Here is an 18,636-nt window from a genome sequence, read left to right on the forward strand (position 1 = left end):
CCTGAGGGACTTCTCTCAGACATTTTCAAAGGGAAAGCAAGCTACTCAGCAAGTGCTCTGTCAACATGAAGGGGAAAGGGTACCAATGATTTGCTGCATTCACTACTGGGGACACAGAGGCTAGATCTACAGGTGCCCTGCTCGCAACACCCCCTTTAGTGGTGCCCAGAGTGTGACCCGTTAATAGAAAGGGACAAGCACCTTGTGTTTCACCTGTTTCACTCTGCTGTCTCACACAGATTGTGGGAAAACAGTGCTAGCTTTGAATTTTAGCAGAGATCATCGCTTTAGAGTGGTTCCTAAGAACATTCTAGTGAGTAAAGGTGCTGTAGGTACACAAAGAGCCTCCCCAGATACAGCAATGCCAGCTCTTCTAGCTATGCCCTAGGAGACTTCCAGGAGAAAGCCAAAGGCTCGTGAGCTGTTGCCTGGCTCCAACTACAGAAGGGAAGAACTCAAGGAAAACCAACCAGGTACTTACCTCCACAAGGGACAGGGCGATGCAACCGGCTGCTGATGTCTGCAACGTACCTGAATTTGCTTGGAAAGTGCCTTCCTCAACCAAATTGAAAGATATCACACCAAATTCCTCCGAAGAGGGCACAGCTACACAGGTTTTGCAGGCCCCAGGGAGTGACAATGGCAGGACTGTTTCCAGCACTGCTCTCTCACTAGTATCTCTTCCCAGTTGCTCTGGGTTTCACATCCAGGTCCATCACCGCTTCCCAACTGTGAATCACACTGCAACCGAGGGTTATTAGGGTTATTTGAGACACAAGAGAAATGCCCTTTAAAAGGAAGGTCTTACACCCAAAGCATTATAATTTACTACCTACAGAGCAATGTTGAAGGTGCTTGTTTTGTTCCATCTTCCTGACACCTGGCCTGTTGGGACGCTGTGAGTGAGTTTTGGGCCAGCTGCATCCACTCTGCCAGGGAGCAGTGAACACCTGCACCTCCCCGTCCTCAGGTGAAGCTCTGGTTTGGGTAATGATGGAGACCAGCTGGCAGCCAGCCAGCACCAACCCACCACAGTTTTCAATATTCCACGCAAACCAATTCCTTGCTCTGGAGGATGAAAAATTGGAGGAGTTAAGCTTGCTGAGCTCCTGGCTTCCCTTCCCTTCCCCCAACCTCCAAACCCAAGAGCTTTTTAAAATAACTAAAAAAGGGAAAAGTTACCTTTTCCTTCAGATCAATTCCACAACCACCCATTTTTATCAAGAAGTAAAATATTCTGAATATATAGAGCACACAGAAATAGAGAAACTTCTTTGACAGGTGAGAGTCAAGACAATCCTATCACAGCTAATAAAAGAATTTATTGTAAACATACGTATCTTACACAATTATACAGTATAATACAGATAACATGAAGGATTTAAACACTCAGCATTACAAATAGGGGCGATACTTGTAAAGAGATCTTTAACTCATATCAAGACTCTTTAGAAAGCCAGAGAAACATACCGTAACATTTCCCCACACCGTATCACCTGTAGCGTTCCGCACTCGCCTGAACGGGTGGATGAAATTCCACAGCCTCAAACTCATCTCCAAGCAATTCCCACAGGAACCTCTCGCCAACAAATTTATCTCCCACCACTTTTCAAAACTCAAAGAACTTGTTGCAAACATTTCCTACATCTGAAGGACTAAACAAATGTGTTATTTTCTATCCGCTTTTAACAGTTATTTTTTCTTCAGCAAACTTTATATGTTATTAATATAGCATCTCCTAGGAGAATAACCTGTGGTTGCTCAGAAATGTAGCAACAGATCTCCACTGCAAGAACCCCATTAAGAACAGGGGGAATTTATCTGCCTGCTTCAGGGCCAGGCTCAGGACTCATTCTGAAACTCCACTCCTCATAGAAAAGCAGGACACGGGCAAGGAAGCCACAATTTGCAAACAGATGCCCAAAGATGAGCTCCCGCATCCTCAAGAGCTGTTCTGGGAGTTACCAACATCCCAGAAACAAAGCCCACAGGAGCCGAGGGCTGGAAATGCGTGTGTCATTGCAGAAGATCACAGCACGACTGAAGTTTGCCCAAAAGGCTGCGCCCACACAACCTGCAGGCTGTCATAGCAATAGTCACAGAGAGCTGGAAAACACCCTTCTCTTTTGTAGAAGCTGTGCACAGGGGTGCCTGAAAGCAGCATGGACGCTGAGTTCACCACAGCCTACAAACAAAGCGTGGGGCCTGCAGTTCCCCAGCCACCAGGATTCCTTCCTGACTCCTGACACTGAGCTCAAACACCATCACTGCTGCTTGGCTCCTTCCCACACTGACCTCAGCTGCAAAACTAACGTCAGGGCTAAGCTGTGCACTTTACTTGTGCAGGCAATCCTGCACTCAGCTCACCCCAACAAGCCAAGATTATCTTCTGAATCCAGAGCACCCGAAACGCCCTTTCTAGGGGGCATTTAAGTCCTTCTCTGGCTGCTGCTGGGGTTCCATCCATTGGTCCCGTTTCCTGGATTCAAGGGCCAGGTTCTGCCACTCTTACACAAGCAAACTGTCACTCCCTGATGAACTGAGAGGGGTTTATCTGCAGACCCCAGATTTATTTAAGGTGGAGAAGACAGGCAGCACCTCATCCGAACTGTCATTCCCTGATGAACTGAGAGGGGCTTATCTGCAGACCCCAGGTTTACTCAAGGTGGAGAAGACAGGCAGCACCTCATCCGAGGTACACAATACCTTCTTCAGTTTACAAACTGCATCAAACCTATGGTATTCTCCTTGGAAGCCTGAAACCACTCTCTCATTGAACCCTCTCCTGCACACTACTGGAGTTACCATCACCCGTCTTCTAGCCCCAAAAAGCACCAAAAGATAACATTTTGAAGATTTCTGTTCCTATCCCAGGCCAGGAAAGATAACTGTAGATTAATGTTTACAAAAGGCTTTGTATTGTCAAAGCACGGCACCAACAAGAGCGAGGCCTCAGTACACCCCTGTGAGGTAGGTATCCTGCTCCCCATGCTCAGAGATGGGGAAACTGAGGCACAGAGTGATTAAATCAAAGGCCATGCAGCAGATCAGAGACCCAGCTCAGATCAGAGACCCAGCTGAGACCAGCACATTGGAGGTTCTGGCTGTTTGACCCATGCTTCACCCACATGACAGCACTGCCTCACAAAACAAGCACCCTGAAAGCACGACAGTCCAACAGGAATCTCACCAACTTTACAATGGCTTATTCACACTACTAACAAGCACCCATGGGGCAGGACAAAGGGGTGGTGGATGTTGGGTGGTCAGAATGTTGTCAGCAAAGCCTTCTTCAGCGAGGTGTTGTCAGCCAGGCTGCAGATGTGTCTCCCACACCAGTGATGTTCCTGAGACAGGTAAGTGCTGGGGTTAGTAGCAGAACTTCTTCCTGCAGTCAAGACATCAGAGGAGTTCCCCACAAGTGGCAAATCTTCGATTTTTCGGTGCCATCAGGCCCCTCTGTTGAGCAGAACTTAAGCCAAAGTGACGCTGTTCCTACAGCACTTCACAATCCAAGCTGATCGTTAGTGAACGCCGTCAAAACGTTAAGACTTGTAAAACAACTGGCCACCTGCCCTCCAGCACACCCCAAACCTTCTGGCAGCCTGGGGAAGCCCTTGCTGGGCAAGCAAAGGGTTTCAGCCAGTCCAAGCCCACAAACTGTCCTTGCTCCTCTCCTTTCCCATGCAGGACAAGCAGTCAGTCAAGTCTTACCAAGTCTGACCACTGTTTGTTCATCTTGACTGGGCAGGTGCCAGTCTACCCTTTCTGAGGTGACTAAGGTGGCATATGACACCTCCTCTAGTGAGGCAAGGAATTTGTTAAAGTGACACTAAGCTGAATAAGCTAATGATAAACCTACCCAGCTGTGTTCTCAGTCACAGACATCATGCCCAAGCAGGACTGGCAGAATTTGTTGCAGCCATCAACCTTCTGCTCCCCGACACCCAAACCTAAGCAACCAACCCACCCATCTACTGAAATCACCCACATCTGAAAGCTGCCTTTGACTTTCTCGTGTCCAGAAACCATCACTGCTGCTTGGCTCCTTCCCACACTGACCTCAGCTGCAAAACTAACGTCAGGGCTAAGCTGTGCACTTTACTTGTGCAGGCAATCCTGCACTCAGCTCACCCCAACAAGCCAAGATTATCTTCTGAATCCAGAGCACCCGAAACGCCCTTTCTAGGGGGCATTTAAGTCCTTCTCTGGCTGCTGCTGGGGTTCCATCCATTGGTCCCGTTTCCTGGATTCAAGGGCCAGGTTCTGCCACTCTTACACAAGCAAACTGTCACTCCCTGATGAACTGAGAGGGGTTTATCTGCAGACCCCAGATTTATTTAAGGTGGAGAAGACAGGCAGCACCTCATCCGAGGTACACAGTACCTTCTTCAGTTTACAAACTGCATCAAACCTATGGTATTCTCCTTGGAAGCCTGAAACCACTCTCTCATTGAACCCTCTCCTGCACACTACTGGAGTTACCATCACCCGTCTTCTAGCCCCAAAAAGCACCAAAAGATAACATTTTGAAGATTTCTGTTCCTATCCCAGGCCAGGAAAGATAACTGTAGATTAATGTTTACAAAAGGCTTTGTATTGTCAAAGCACGGCACCAACAAGAGCGAGGCCTCAGTACACCCCTGTGAGGTAGGTATCCTGCTCCCCATGCTCAGAGATGGGGAAACTGAGGCACAGAGTGATTAAATCAAAGGCCATGCAGCAGATCAGAGACCCAGCTCAGATCAGAGACCCAGCTGAGACCAGCACATTGGAGGTTCTGGCTGTTTGACCCATGCTTCACCCACATGACAGCACTGCCTCACAAAACAAGCACCCTGAAAGCACGACAGTCCAACAGGAATCTCACCAACTTTACAATGGCTTATTCACACTACTAACAAGCACCCATGGGGCAGGACAAAGGGGTGGTGGATGTTGGGTGGTCAGAATGTTGTCAGCAAAGCCTTCTTCAGCGAGGTGTTGTCAGCCAGGCTGCAGATGTGTCTCCCACACCAGTGATGTTCCTGAGACAGGTAAGTGCTGGGGTTAGTAGCAGAACTTCTTCCTGCAGTCAAGACATCAGAGGAGTTCCCCACAAGTGGCAAATCTTCGATTTTTCGGTGCCATCAGGCCCCTCTGTTGAGCAGAACTTAAGCCAAAGTGACGCTGTTCCTACAGCACTTCACAATCCAAGCTGATCGTTAGTGAACGCCGTCAAAACGTTAAGACTTGTAAAACAACTGGCCACCTGCCCTCCAGCACACCCCAAACCTTCTGGCAGCCTGGGGAAGCCCTTGCTGGGCAAGCAAAGGGTTTCAGCCAGTCCAAGCCCACAAACTGTCCTTGCTCCTCTCCTTTCCCATGCAGGACAAGCAGTCAGTCAAGTCTTACCAAGTCTGACCACTGTTTGTTCATCTTGACTGGGCAGGTGCCAGTCTACCCTTTCTGAGGTGACTAAGGTGGCATATGACACCTCCTCTAGTGAGGCAAGGAATTTGTTAAAGTGACACTAAGCTGAATAAGCTAATGATAAACCTACCCAGCTGTGTTCTCAGTCACAGACATCATGCCCAAGCAGGACTGGCAGAATTTGTTGCAGCCATCAACCTTCTGCTCCCCGACACCCAAACCTAAGCAACCAACCCACCCATCTACTGAAATCACCCACATCTGAAAGCTGCCTTTGACTTTCTCGTGTCCAGAGAGCCAAAGCAACTGTTCTGCCCACTGCATGGGGAAACCAACTCATATGTAGACTGCGTCAAAAAGCATCATTTCTTTTCTTAAAAAAAAAAAAAGTTCCATCTCTTCAATACAGCTGTCTCAGAGGGACCAGGCCTGTGGAGTCTCTCACAGCTAGCAACTCGATGCAAACTGACAATGTTTGTTCAGCCACTGAACATACACTTACCAAGTAAACACTGACATTTAACAACTTGATTTGGAACAGAGCATCATTTTGTTGCATTAAGGTGCATCTTTAATTGGAGGTAACAATCTAGTAGCCCAATGTTATAAATGTATATAATAGTGTCCTACAGAAATACTGGATTTGTCAACCCAACTTCAGTCATAAATCCACCTTTCCTGTAGCATCTTCTCCGCTCTATTTCATTGTTCCTCATTTAGTATCTTCATATGTTTGTTTGTGAGGAAGTCAAGAAAGGGAATATTACAGATGGCTTTGTGAATATTCATCACTGTGATCTCCCTTGGAGTCCTGCAGGGAATGCATCAGAGATGCTATTATAATACACAAAAACACACATGTCCATAAAGCAGTAAGTCAATAAAAACAAAAAAGGCAAAAAGAGCAATAAAAAAATACAGGATAAAAGAACAGGTGCTAGAGCAATACAGGAAAAGCATTAAATGTCACAGCACAAAAAAGCCACTCTCAAATGACTGTGGGAAACATGTTAGGCACTGGGACACGAAAATCAAGTGTTGAAGTATTAATTCTTGAACTTCTATAGCACATACTATGTGTATTTATTTCTAGATGACATATATACATATGTTTAACATATATTATATAAATATTCATGTATTGCATACAAGTAAATATTTAAACTAGTTATTTTCTCATAGTGTTTTTTTTTTTTCAGTTTCAAGCTGACCCAAATCATGCTGTTGAACAGAAATCAAAATATGGCCTAATCATTACCATAAAAATCACTCAGTATCTGAGGCAGAAAGGAGTATAACAGTAAAATAAAGAGGAGATTATTTAGGTTGTTTGAGTTCTGGTGGACCCTGGGTTGTTACCAAGTTGCCTACATGATAACCTGACATGGATGAGTGGCTCTGTAGAAAGAGACCATCTGCCTTTGAGCGGGGCAACACCAGAGAATGCTGCCTCAGTTTTTAATGCTGTCATTGATACTACCCCCTTCGCCACTATGGAGCCAAGAGATGACAAACCCCCTCCTAAGGCTTTGATCTTCCCAGAATATAGTTCATAAATTCCCTCCCTCACGTGGTCTGAGCTAAGCTGACTAAATTCCTGAAGAGAAGTTCAGCCCTTAGGGCTGGTGTTAAGTAGTCCAAGAGGAATCAAGGTGCTGTACCTGTTGTGAGGAGCTGTCTGGTACGCCACAGCCAGTGCCTGCCGTAGGATGTCACTCATCAGCTGTTCAGTGGCCTGTGACCAAAGACAACATTAGGAGACAGCATTATAAAAGAGGAAAGGAACATGCCATTTGCTGGAGTATCAGTGAGAGCAGCTGCAATTCTGACTCACTTCAATCCTGTACTCAAGCAGCAGAGGGCAGTTCAAGATGCCCAAGTGAGTTTTATTAGCGCAGTATGAAGAACTGAGTGTATTTAACAGAAAGAAAGAAACTGCACAGAGCTCAGACTGCACCTCTCCACTCTTCCTGCTGGACCTGCAGAGCAGGGTGGACCCAATGTGGTTTCCCACTGGACCTGCAGAGCAGGGTGGACCCAATGTTCCAGAGCCTGTGCTTTAAAGAGCATTTTAGGGCCCTGCTTCTCACACACCAGAGCTCCTTTTGTATCTGGAATCTGTGGCAGATTCCAGATATTCTCCTGGGAGCTGGTAAGTGCTTGTGAGCCATTCCCTGTGGTCACCAGGCTTATGTCAAGACACTTCCACAAAAAGCTCCCAGCCTGGTCAGCGAGCAGACAGCAGCCTTATGCCCTACACACTTGGCTTAATCAAGGTTCAATCAAATGGTAATTAAGTCTCTTGGCTTCCTGTGCCTGTATCAAGACTGGAGCAGAGGTTTCTGGGACGCTCAGTCAGGAAAGCTGGCATAACTCTACAATTGTAATGGAGCAATCTGATGGTTACAATCTGTGTCCACAAATGGATGTATCTGTATCTGAATTCAACTACGATAAGTAGCAGAGAGCCCAGCAGAAGAGTGCGCATGCGAGTGCCTGTGTAGCCTGGAATCAATTAGCTTTTGTGAAACTGATCCTCTGATAAGCAGCAGTCTGTACAAACAACCCCCAAAATTGTCTTTGGCTTGAAATACAGCAGAGCACTGCTAAAAATAATCTTTGTTACCCCTCAGTCCAAACCCAAGAATTCCAACTCCATGTGGTTCAAAGCTTTGGTGAGAAACCATCTCTGTTTTTCCAAAAGTGATTATGATAGAGAACTGGTTTCTCCCGTAAGGCAGAATTGCTACTGTCTGCAGGAATTCAGCGGTCGCCCAGCTGAGACAAGCCAGGCAAAAAGAAATTGAACAGCATTCAGGAAAAAACAGCTAGCCTTGTATAAAATAATCACGTCTTGGAGAACTCTGGCAGATTGCCCCCAGTTCTGAAGGGTAAGACAAAGTAAGGGGTACTTTCAAAGTTACAGAGTGAGTCAGTGTCTTAATCATGGTGAAAATCTGCAAATCACTATTCTGTGCCTAAGCCAACCAATCAGAAAGCTGGAAACACACACAGAAATATATGACTCTTTTTGGCCAGGTGTGTATCTTTCTATACATGCACAAAGGTGGACATCAGACTCTGCATCTCCTGCTTTGAAAAATGCATATTAATAAGGATATCCCATCTTTTTTCTATATTACTGAGCTAATAGAGTTACAGAAAAGTTCTTATTGTGAAGTAATTTCTTACCTTTAAAATCATATCTTCTATTACTGATGCATAAACATTCTTTTGTACCTCAGCAGGCTGAAAAGAAATCCCTATCTATAAAATACAAAAGAGGAAAAAAATTAGTACATCAAATAACACAACCCATGTTGTGTTATTATAACCCAGATTATATAAGAAACAGATTAGACGAGATCAACAGACAAAAAAATCAAAAATTACAAAGGATAGTTAAAAACAAAAGCAAGCAGACAGTGCAGGCTTCATTAAAAAAAAAAAAAAAACACAGAACAAACAACCAACAAAACCTCTAGAGAAAATGAAGCTTGGCCATTAGAACAGCCTGCAGAAATGCCTCTAAAACACAGAAGAAATAAAAGCAGGTTTTAATTTTTGTTTCAGAAAGTCCACAAAAAAACCAGGCTGCACTGAGTATCTTTGGATTGAGAATGGAAGCTCCATTTTAAAACTGTCCATATATTCAACCCAACTGGCATAATCTTCCCTTGCACCTAAGCTATGGCAACTGAAACTACTTTAAACAGTACCCCCAGCACCAAAGTTCCACATCACAAGACTATTTCATCCCCCAGTCTCACTCTCATCTTGCCCATGCCCTGTCACCTGTGTAGCAGGAGACTAGATACCCTGCAGAATCAAAGTTCTGTCCCTTGATGTCAGCATTACAGGTGGAGACAGAGATCCTTCCTTTCTCCCACAACTTGCTGCTGCTCCTGTCTCTGCTGGTAGAATGGTGAGTGCTCCTTCCTACAAGCTGAGTCAGTCTCCTCTCTTTCCTTCCTGCTGCTGTGACAGAAGATACTCCCTCCCCCTTTCTTTTACCCTAATTTGAATAGAGGGAAGAAATCCAAGCAGTAGAGAAGCTTGCTGTGGTCTAAGCTTTACCACAACCCCTTTTCAGGAGCTGCTATTAAACAGCACAGGTGGGTCCAAGCAACAAGCCCAAATCTTTCACATGATAGGACAGGAAGAATTCAGTGCCAGCGCTCCTTTTCCCTCATTTCCCCTTGCTTCCAGCCTCCCAGGATGATTCTTCTGGTACAAATCCCACTAAGCAACACAGCTACTCCAAAATGACCTCCTGGCTGGCACGCTTCACTTACTCCTGCCAGCACTGGCCAGCTGAGTCTCCTGAGTCAGAAGATCCAATTTTTTCCAGGGCATTTATAAAAAATTTTCATAAAGCATCCAGAGCCCCATATAGATGAAAGAGAGGCAACCAAATAAATGTAAGATCACAATTATCTTAACAACAGTTCTTATTAGTTTTACGATTCATTTATTACCTTCTCTGCAGCGTCCCTCACAAACTCTGATGCAGGCAAGGAAGCCAAGTAGAACTTCACCTCCTCTTGTTTCTCCTCCTGCTCTTTTTTAATGTTTATTTTTAATGGCTCGCTAAAGTTGAGAATATCTACTTCCTCTTCATGTTCTGGTTCTCGTTTCAGAAATTGCTGTAGTTCCTCTAGTTTTCGGCACAGCTCCTCACCACTGCTGTAAGATGAAGGGCATTCTGAAATAGAAGCAATCAATTAAACACATGATAGGTTATGGAAAGCTGTTTATAAACAGATGCACACTCAAAATATGGCAAAAAATTAGGATAATTGGAAGTTATTTTTGTAGTTCCTACCAAACATAAGGACGAACAGAAATGCAAACAGTCATTGAGAGCCTTCTATTTATATCTTCATAACACTCATGGTCCTCTGCCTCATCTGCTCCTACACCAATCAAGAAGGCTGCATTTCACACAAAACCAAAGCACTCTAATGTGAGTCTCCCAAACACTCTCACAGAAGCTTTTTGACAACTAGCAAAGCAGTCTGATGCTCTTTAACTTGCTTGGAGAAATAGAGTTTCTACTATGTAGGCACCAACCAGCACAAAATCATCGTTTACCTTGCGACAAGTATTACCATGCTTTTTAGAAAAATCAGAAGACAGATTTGCAGTGGAATTACAAAAGGGTAACCTCTCTTCTGTATGCTGACATAAGCCAGTAGAACCTTTAGTGGAAAGCTACACAATAAACAGATTCTTTTCCTCAAAGACAAATACAAATCCAGTTATTTATATACAAATATTAAAAGGTGGATGTAGGCTTCCTTTCCACCTTCAGCAACTGCAATGCGGGGTCAGACTTAGCAAATAATAATCAAATCCATACACTTCTGTGAAATACCTTAAATCCCTGTATGATCAGAACAGGAAAACATTTAGCTTTGGGAAAGGGATTACCTGAAGGTGAAACAAGGGACTTTAACTATGAAGAATGGATAAAATTAAAGATGTATGTTTAATACATACTAAAATGGACTGTGGAGATCCCAGAGCTACGCCTAGTACAGTAACGTAGCAGCTGTAATAACACATTGTGAAGCTTCACGTGGGCCAATTCACTTCACTTTTGGAGGTAAATTAAGTCCCACTGAGCTCCATGCTGCTGCTGCCAGTTTTGGGGGTTTTTGCATCTGAACTGATTCCCACTGTTTGCACGGTAAGTCTTTTAACAGTGGCTAAACTTACTCAGGGGCAGAACTGTCATTCCTCCCTGTGCTTAGTTTGTGGGCCCACTTCTTACACTGTGGGGCAAGAATCATCTCTCATAGCATTTCTCTACCCTTGGGCCTCCCAAGGCCCCAGTGCACAATAAAACCCAAAAGAAGCCCCAGAGGACATCAGGAGTGGTAGGGGCAAGGGGCATCCTCATGTGTAGACTTGCCCTTAAGTTCTCCAACTTCCATTATTCCAGAGTGAATTAAGTTAAAAAACACAGTGAGAATCCCCTTCTCTGGGGTGAAGCAGCACGTGTGCATACACACACCACACAGACACAGTCTTGAGCCATTTAATAAACAGCATTTGTGGCAGAAGGAGCTTTTCTGTCCCTCCATACCCACCTGGCTCACTGTCTATCTGTGTCAGCACGTCTTCAATCGAGTCCTCATCATTCCGTAAGGTCTCTGGGTCGGGTGGAGTGTAGCCATGGCATCGACACCAGTGCACCACGTGCTTTGTTTTCAGGGGGGTAATGTTGTGAAACCTGGGGTGCTTCTCGATGATTTCCTGTAGGATCTTTCTCACTGTCATTGCTCGTTGCCACTGTGACAAACCAAAGGGAAAGCTCATTGCACCGGCTACCTGTCTGCATTCACAGCCATCAAGAGTCAATTCCTTCCTCCTCAAGCTTGTCTGCAGGCACAGACCCCCAGCAAGAAGGGCTTCCGAGGCACATTTCAAGCTGTGGCCTGACTGCTGATTTGAAAGTGTTAACTGCTTTCCAAAGAAAAGCTGCTGCCCTGCAGAATTCATAATCACCTGAGGGACTTTTCTCAGACATTTTCAAAGGGAAAGCAAGCTACTCAGCAAGTGCTCTGTCAACATGAAGGGGAAAGGGTACCAATGATTTGCTGCATTCACTACTGGGGACACAGAGGCTAGATCTACAGGTGCCCTGCTCGCAACACCCCCTTTAGTGGTGCCCAGAGTGTGACCCGTTAATAGAAAGGGACAAGCACCTTGTGTTTCACCTGTTTCACTCTGCTGTCTCACACAGATTGTGGGAAAACAGTGCTAGCTTTGAATTTTAGCAGAGATCATCGCTTTAGAGTGGTTCCTAAGAACATTCTAGTGAGTAAAGCTGCTGTAGGTACACAAGGAGCCTCCCCAGATACAGCAATGCCAGCTCTTCTAGCTATGCCCTAGGAGACTTCCAGGAGAAAGCCAAAGGCTCGTGAGCTGTTGCCTGGCTCCAACTACAGAAGGGAAGAACTCAAGGAAAACCAACCAGGTACTTACCACCACTAGGGACAGGGCGATGCAACCGGCTGCTGATGTCTGCAACGTACCTGAATTTGCTTGGAAAGTGCCTTCCTCAACCAAATTGAAAGATATCACACCAAATTCCTCCGAAGAGGGCACAGCAACACAGGTTTTGCAGGCCCCAGGGAGTGACAATGGCAGGACTGTTTCCAGCACTGCTCTCTCACTAGTATCTCTTCCCAGTTGCTCTGGGTTTCACATCCAGGTCCATCACCGCTTCCCAACTGTGAATCACACTGCAACCGAGGGTTATTAGGGTTATTTGAGACACAAGAGAAATGCCCTTTAAAAGGAAGGTCTTACACCCAAAGCATTATAATTTACTACCTACAGAGCAATGTTGAAGGTGCTTGTTTTGTTCCATCTTCCTGACACCTGGCCTGTTGGGACGCTGTGAGTGAGTTTTGGGCCAGCTGCATCCACTCTGCCAGGGAGCAGTGAACACCTGCACCTCCCCGTCCTCAGGTGAAGCTCTGGTTTGGGTAATGATGGAGACCAGCTGGCAGCCAGCCAGCACCAACCCACCACAGTTTTCAATATTCCACGCAAACCAATTCCTTGCTCTGGAGGATGAAAAATTGGAGGAGTTAAGCTCCCTGAGCTCCTGGCTTACCTTCCCTTCCCCCAACCTCCAAACCCAAGAGCTTTTTAGAATAACTAAAAAAGGGAAAAGTTACCTTTTCCTTCAGATCAATTCCACAACCACCCATTTTTATCAAGAAGTAAAATATTCTGAATATATAGAGCACACAGAAATAGAGAAACTTCTTTGACAGGTGAGAGTCAAGACAATCCTATCACAGCTAATAAAAGAATTTATTGTAAACATACGTATCTTACACAATTATACAGTATAATACAGATAACATGAAGGATTTAAACACTCAGCATTACAAATAGGGGCGATACTTGTAAAGAGATCTTTAACTCATATCAAGACTCTTTAGAAAGCCAGAGAAACATACCGTAACATTTCCCCACACCGTATCACCTGTAGCGTTCCGCACTCGCCTGAACGGGTGGATGAAATTCCACAGCCTCAAACTCATCTCCAAGCAATTCCCACAGGAACCTCTCGCCAACAAATTTATCTCCCACCACTTTTCAAAACTCAAAGAACTTGTTGCAAACATTTCCTACATCTGAAGGACTAAACAAATGTGTTATTTTCTATCCGCTTTTAACAGTTATTTTTCTTCAGCAAACTTTATATGTTATTAATATAGCATCTCCTAGGAGAATAACCTGTGGTTGCTCAGAAATGTAGCAACAGATCTCCACTGCAAGAACCCCATTAAGAACAGGGGGAATTTATCTGCCTGCTTCAGGGCCAGGCTCAGGACTCATTCTGAAACTCCATTCCTCATAGAAAAGCAGGACACGGGCAAGGAAGCCACAATTTGCAAACAGATGCCCAAAGACGAGCTCCCGCATCCTCAAGAGCTGTTCTGGGAGTTACCAACATCCCAGAAACAAAGCCCACAGGAGCCGAGGGCTGGAAATGCGTGTGTCATTGCAGAAGATCACAGCACGACTGAAGTTTGCCCAAAAGGCTGCGCCCACACAACCTGCAGGCTGTCATAGCAATAGTCACAGAGAGCTGGAAAACACCCTTCTCTTTTGTAGAAGCTGTGCACAGGGGTGCCTGAAAGCAGCATGGACGCTGAGTTCACCACAGCCTACAAACAAAGCGTGGGGCCTGCAGTTCCCCAGCCACCAGGATTCCTTCCTGACTCCTGACACTGAGCTCAAACACCATCACTGCTGCTTGGCTCCTTCCCACACTGACCTCAGCTGCAAAACTAACGTCAGGGCTAAGCTGTGCACTTTACTTGTGCAGGCAATCCTGCACTCAGCTCACCCCAACAAGCCAAGATTATCTTCTGAATCCAGAGCACCCGAAACGCCCTTTCTAGGGGGCATTTAAGTCCTTCTCTGGCTGCTGCTGGGGTTCCATCCATTGGTCCCGTTTCCTGGATTCAAGGGCCAGGTTCTGCCACTCTTACACAAGCAAACTGTCACTCCCTGATGAACTGAGAGGGGTTTATCTGCAGACCCCAGATTTATTTAAGGTGGAGAAGACAGGCAGCACCTCATCCGAGGTACACAATACCTTCTTCAGTTTACAAACTGCATCAAACCTATGGTATTCTCCTTGGAAGCCTGAAACCACTCTCTCATTGAACCCTCTCCTGCACACTACTGGAGTTACCATCACCCGTCTTCTAGCCCCAAAAAGCACCAAAAGATAACATTTTGAAGATTTCTGTTCCTATCCCAGGCCAGGAAAGATAACTGTAGATTAATGTTTACAAAAGGCTTTGTATTGTCAAAGCACGGCACCAACAAGAGCGAGGCCTCAGTACACCCCTGTGAGGTAGGTATCCTGCTCCCCATGCTCAGAGATGGGGAAACTGAGGCACAGAGTGATTAAATCAAAGGCCATGCAGCAGATCAGAGACCCAGCTCAGATCAGAGACCCAGCTGAGACCAGCACATTGGAGGTTCTGGCTGTTTGACCCATGCTTCACCCACATGACAGCACTGCCTCACAAAACAAGCACCCTGAAAGCACGACAGTCCAACAGGAATCTCACCAACTTTACAATGGCTTATTCACACTACTAACAAGCACCCATGGGGCAGGACAAAGGGGTGGTGGATGTTGGGTGGTCAGAATGTTGTCAGCAAAGCCTTCTTCAGCGAGGTGTTGTCAGCCAGGCTGCAGATGTGTCTCCCACACCAGTGATGTTCCTGAGACAGGTAAGTGCTGGGGTTAGTAGCAGAACTTCTTCCTGCAGTCAAGACATCAGAGGAGTTCCCCACAAGTGGCAAATCTTCGATTTTTCGGTGCCATCAGGCCCCTCTGTTGAGCAGAACTTAAGCCAAAGTGACGCTGTTCCTACAGCACTTCACAATCCAAGCTGATCGTTAGTGAACGCCGTCAAAACGTTAAGACTTGTAAAACAACTGGCCACCTGCCCTCCAGCACACCCCAAACCTTCTGGCAGCCTGGGGAAGCCCTTGCTGGGCAAGCAAAGGGTTTCAGCCAGTCCAAGCCCACAAACTGTCCTTGCTCCTCTCCTTTCCCATGCAGGACAAGCAGTCAGTCAAGTCTTACCAAGTCTGACCACTGTTTGTTCATCTTGACTGGGCAGGTGCCAGTCTACCCTTTCTGAGGTGACTAAGGTGGCATATGACACCTCCTCTAGTGAGGCAAGGAATTTGTTAAAGTGACACTAAGCTGAATAAGCTAATGATAAACCTACCCAGCTGTGTTCTCAGTCACAGACATCATGCCCAAGCAGGACTGGCAGAATTTGTTGCAGCCATCAACCTTCTGCTCCCCGACACCCAAACCTAAGCAACCAACCCACCCATCTACTGAAATCACCCACATCTGAAAGCTGCCTTTGACTTTCTCGTGTCCAGAGAGCCAAAGCAACTGTTCTGCCCACTGCATGGGGAAACCAACTCATATGTAGACTGCGTCAAAAAGCATCATTTCTTTTCTTAAAAAAAAAAAAAGTTCCATCTCTTCAATACAGCTGTCTCAGAGGGACCAGGCCTGTGGAGTCTCTCACAGCTAGCAACTCGATGCAAACTGACAATGTTTGTTCAGCCACTGAACATACACTTACCAAGTAAACACTGACATTTAACAACTTGATTTGGAACAGAGCATCATTTTGTTGCATTAAGGTGCATCTTTAATTGGAGGTAACAATCTAGTAGCCCAATGTTATAAATGTATATAATAGTGTCCTACAGAAATACTGGATTTGTCAACCCAACTTCAGTCATAAATCCACCTTTCCTGTAGCATCTTCTCCGCTCTATTTCATTGTTCCTCATTTAGTATCTTCATATGTTTGTTTGTGAGGAAGTCAAGAAAGGGAATATTACAGATGGCTTTGTGAATATTCATCACTGTGATCTCCCTTGGAGTCCTGCAGGGAATGCATCAGAGATGCTATTATAATACACAAAAACACACATGTCCATAAAGCAGTAAGTCAATAAAAACAAAAAAGGCAAAAAGAGCAATAAAAAAATACAGGATAAAAGAACAGGTGCTAGAGCAATACAGGAAAAGCATTAAATGTCACAGCACAAAAAAGCCACTCTCAAATGACTGTGGGAAACATGTTAGGCACTGGGACACGAAAATCAAGTGCTGAAGTATTAATTCTTGAACTTCTATAGCACATACTATGTGTATTTATTTCTAGATGACATATATACATATGTTTAACATATATTATATAAATATTCATGTATTGCATACAAGTAAATATTTAAACTAGTTATTTTCTCATAGTGTTTTTTTTTTTTCAGTTTCAAGCTGACCCAAATCATGCTGTTGAACAGAAATCAAAATATGGCCTAATCATTACCATAAAAATCACTCAGTATCTGAGGCAGAAAGGAGTATAACAGTAAAATAAAGAGGAGATTATTTAGGTTGTTTGAGTTCTGGTGGACCCTGGGTTGTTACCAAGTTGCCTACATGATAACCTGACATGGATGAGTGGCTCTGTAGAAAGAGACCATCTGCCTTTGAGCGGGGCAACACCAGAGAATGCTGCCTCAGTTTTTAATGCTGTCATTGATACTACCCCCTTCGCCACTATGGAGCCAAGAGATGACAAACCCCCTCCTAAGGCTTTGATCTTCCCAGAATATAGTTCATAAATTCCCTCCCTCACGTGGTCTGAGCTAAGCTGACTAAATTCCTGAAGAGAAGTTCAGCCCTTAGGGCTGGTGTTAAGTAGTCCAAGAGGAATCAAGGTGCTGTACCTGTTGTGAGGAGCTGTCTGGTACGCCACAGCCAGCGCCTGCCGTAGGATGTCACTCATCAGCTGTTCAGTGGCCTGTGACCAAAGACAACATTAGGAGACAGCATTATAAAAGAGGAAAGGAACATGCCATTTGCTCGAGTATCAGTGAGAGCAGCTGCAATTCTGACTCACTTCAATCCTGTACTCAAGCAGCAGAGGGCAGTTCAAGATGCCCAAGTGAGTTTTATTAGCGCAGTATGAAGAACTGAGTGTATTTAACAGAAAGAAAGAAACTGCACAGAGCTCAGACTGCACCTCTCCACTCTTCCTGCTGGACCTGCAGAGCAGGGTGGACCCAATGTTCCAGAGCCTGTGCTTTAAAGAGCATTTTAGGGCCCTGCTTCTCACACACCAGAGCTCCTTTTGTATCTGGAATCTGTGGCAGATTCCAGATATTCTCCTGGGAGCTGGTAAGTGCTTGTGAGCCACTCCCTATGGTCACCAGGCTTATGTCAAGACACTTCCACAAAAAGCTCCCAGCCTGGTCAGCGAGCAGACAGCAGCCTTATGCCCTACACACTTGGCTTAATCAAGGTTCAATCAAATGGTAATTAAGTCTCTTGGCTTCCTGTGCCTGTATCAAGACTGGAGCAGAGGTTTCTGGGACGCTCAGTCAGGAAAGCTGGCATAACTCTACAATTGTAATGGAGCAATCTGATGGTTACAATCTGTGTCCACAAATGGATGTATCTGTATCTGAATTCAACTACGATAAGTAGCAGAGAGCCCAGCAGAAGTGTGCGCATGCGAGTGCCTGCGTAGCCTGGAATCAATTAGCTTTTGTGAAACTGATCCTCTGATAAGCAAACAACCCCCGAAATTGTCTTTGGCTTGAAATACAGCAGAGCACTGCTAAAAATAATCTTTGTTACCCCTCAGTCCAAACCCAAGAATTCCAACTCCATGTGGTTCAAAGCTTTGGTGAGAAACCATCTCTGTTTTTCCAAAAGTGATTATGATAGAGAACTGGTTTCTCCCGTAAGGCAGAATTGCTACTGTCTGCAGGAATTCAGCGGTCTCCCAGCTGAGACAACCCAGGCAAAAAGAAATTGAACAGCATTCAGGAAAAAACAGCTAGCCTTGTATAAAATAATCACGTCTTGGAGAACTCTGGCAGATTGCCCCCAGTTCTGAAGGGTAAGACAAAGTAAGGGGTACTTTCAAAGTTACAGAGTGAGTCAGTGTCTTAATCATGGTGAAAATCTGCAAATCACTATTCTGTGCCTAAGCCAACCAATCAGAAAGCTGGAAACACACACAGAAATATATGACTCTTTTTGGCCAGGTGTATATCTTTCTATACATGCACAAAGGTGGACATCAGACTCTGCATCTCCTGCTTTGAAAAATGCATATTAATAAGGAT

At 45.2% G+C, this 18,636-nt stretch overlaps 2 protein-coding genes across 5 annotated transcripts in view; both read right to left on the reverse strand.

Moving 5' to 3' along the window:
- Nucleotides 1-1,302: 1,302 nt before the first annotated feature.
- LOC106887798 (YEATS domain-containing protein 2-like) lies at nt 1,303-11,705 on the reverse strand. Its single transcript, XM_014941536.1, has 6 exons — nt 11,508-11,705; nt 9,891-10,117; nt 8,605-8,679; nt 7,074-7,147; nt 4,063-6,223; nt 1,303-2,295 (listed from the first exon to the last, which is right to left on the reverse strand). Exons 1-5 carry the CDS (start codon nt 11,695-11,697, stop codon nt 6,115-6,117), a joined length of 675 nt encoding a protein of 224 aa, XP_014797022.1. The 5' UTR covers nt 11,698-11,705; the 3' UTR covers nt 1,303-2,295; nt 4,063-6,114.
- Nucleotides 11,706-13,226: 1,521 nt separating this feature from the next.
- The window catches only part of YEATS2 (YEATS domain containing 2), a 53,617-nt gene continuing 48,207 nt past the window's right edge, over nt 13,227-18,636 (reverse strand). For all 4 annotated transcript variants that reach the window (XM_014941533.1, XM_014941534.1, XM_014941532.1 and 1 more), the window contains 2 exons: nt 17,230-17,303; nt 13,227-16,379 (listed from right to left, as the gene is read on the reverse strand). In XM_014941533.1, the coding sequence (XP_014797019.1) occupies nt 16,271-16,379; nt 17,230-17,303 (183 nt within the window). In that variant the 3' untranslated portion in view covers nt 13,227-16,270. The remainder of the gene's footprint in view (nt 16,380-17,229; nt 17,304-18,636) is intronic.

This window comes from Calidris pugnax, unplaced genomic scaffold (assembly GCF_001431845.1).
Source record: "Calidris pugnax isolate Ruff unplaced genomic scaffold, ASM143184v1 scaffold117, whole genome shotgun sequence".
Classification (NCBI taxonomy): domain Eukaryota; kingdom Metazoa; phylum Chordata; class Aves; order Charadriiformes; family Scolopacidae; genus Calidris; species Calidris pugnax.